Genomic DNA, 1,498 nt, shown 5'->3' with positions numbered 1-1,498 from the left:
GTCCTTGTTGGAGACGTCATTGATATTGAGTCGAATAGCGGAGCCGTTAAAAGGCAGGGCCGATCGGATACATATGCTACCGAGTTTGATTTAGAAGCAGAAGAGTATGTTCCTTTACCAAAAGGTGACGTCCATAAGAAGAAAGAAGTCGTTCAAGATGTGACACTTCACGATCTTGACGTTGCTAACGCTCGCCCACAAGGAGGACAAGACATAATGAGCATGATGGGGCAACTGCTGAAACCTAAGAAGACGGAAATCACAGACAAGCTGCGTAAAGAAATCAACAAGGTCGTTAATCGCTACATTGATCAGGGAGTGGCCGAGCTTATTCCTGGGGTATTATTCATCGATGAGGTCCACATGCTTGATATTGAGTGCTTCACATACCTGCATCGTGCCTTAGAGTCCTCGCTAGCTCCCATTGTCATATTCGCTACCAATCGTGGCAACTGTCAAGTGAAAGGTACTGATCTATCAGCTCCTCATGGCATGCCGAGGGATCTACTGGACCGCATTATGATAATACGTACATTGCCTTACTCTCAGAGCGAGACAGTTCAGATACTCCGTATCCGTTCGCAGACCGAGGGTATTCAAATTAACGACGAGTCTTTGAATATTCTCGGTGATATTGGAGTGAAGACGACACTTCGTTACGCTGTACAGCTCTTAACACCTGCTAGCATACTAGCTCGTATTAATGGGCGTGACTCCATTGCTCCAGAAGATGTGCAGGAGATTAATGAGCTGTTCTTTGATGCAAAGTCTTCGGCAAAGATGCTGGCAGAGCAAGAGGACAAGTACATGAAATAAAGTGAAGGAGAGACCTAATGGTAACTGTTCATTGCATTCACTTATGTAAATAAGTAACTTGAAACATACTGTACATGTACATGTATACATATCATAGTACTGTCTAGTCTACTCTTATTATTAATATTATGTGTAATGTACTATTATTGACATCCAAAATTAATTTATTAGTAATAATTGTTTATTTAGTTTGTGGGTGTGGTTATTGGAGGTGTGGTGTGTAGAACCCAGTTCTGTTAATTTGTAGGTACATGTATGGTGTGACGAGGTGGAGGTCTTTTAATGTTTTTACATTCTTTATTTAATTATAACTAACACATATTGCTAAAATCTAAATATAACCAACATGACAATTATAGCAGTCTGCAGTTAGTTACAGAATTTATTTCTTCTTGTCCTTTTCATTTGATTTTTTATCATCCTCAATAAACACTTTATAACCAACATATAGTGCAGTAAGTCCTACGGCAATTGCAGTTATACCTTGGGGGGTCTCTTCTTTGCCAGTGATGGCCCAATTGATTAACGATTCACAATTTGTGAACAGAAGATTATAATCTTTTTCATCAACCCTGCCACGTGCACGTTCTAAAGCTTCTTGGCCTTCATAAAGGACAACTTCAGGATCTTCATACTCCACGAGTTCAAAGTTACCTTTGTTTAGGTCAACAGTAATTTCTTC

General features: G+C 40.0%; 1 protein-coding gene across 1 annotated transcript; it reads left to right on the top strand.

Annotated features, from left to right (window-relative positions):
* Positions 1-3: 3 nt before the first annotated feature.
* Positions 4-935, top strand: LOC100633154 (ruvB-like 1; the record flags this gene model as incomplete). The annotated part of the gene is made up of 1 exon (XM_003391921.3): positions 4-935. A coding segment is annotated over one exon (813 nt), but the record flags the coding sequence as incomplete, so codon positions are not given.
* Positions 936-1,498: the final 563 nt, after the last annotated feature.

The sequence above is a fragment of the Amphimedon queenslandica genome, unplaced genomic scaffold, assembly GCF_000090795.2.
Source record: "Amphimedon queenslandica unplaced genomic scaffold, v1.1 AMPQUscaffold_4212_Cont23805, whole genome shotgun sequence".
NCBI classification, from domain to species: domain Eukaryota; kingdom Metazoa; phylum Porifera; class Demospongiae; order Haplosclerida; family Niphatidae; genus Amphimedon; species Amphimedon queenslandica.
The sequence above is the reverse complement of the archived record's forward strand: the minus strand, read 5'-3'. Positions and strand labels throughout refer to the sequence as shown.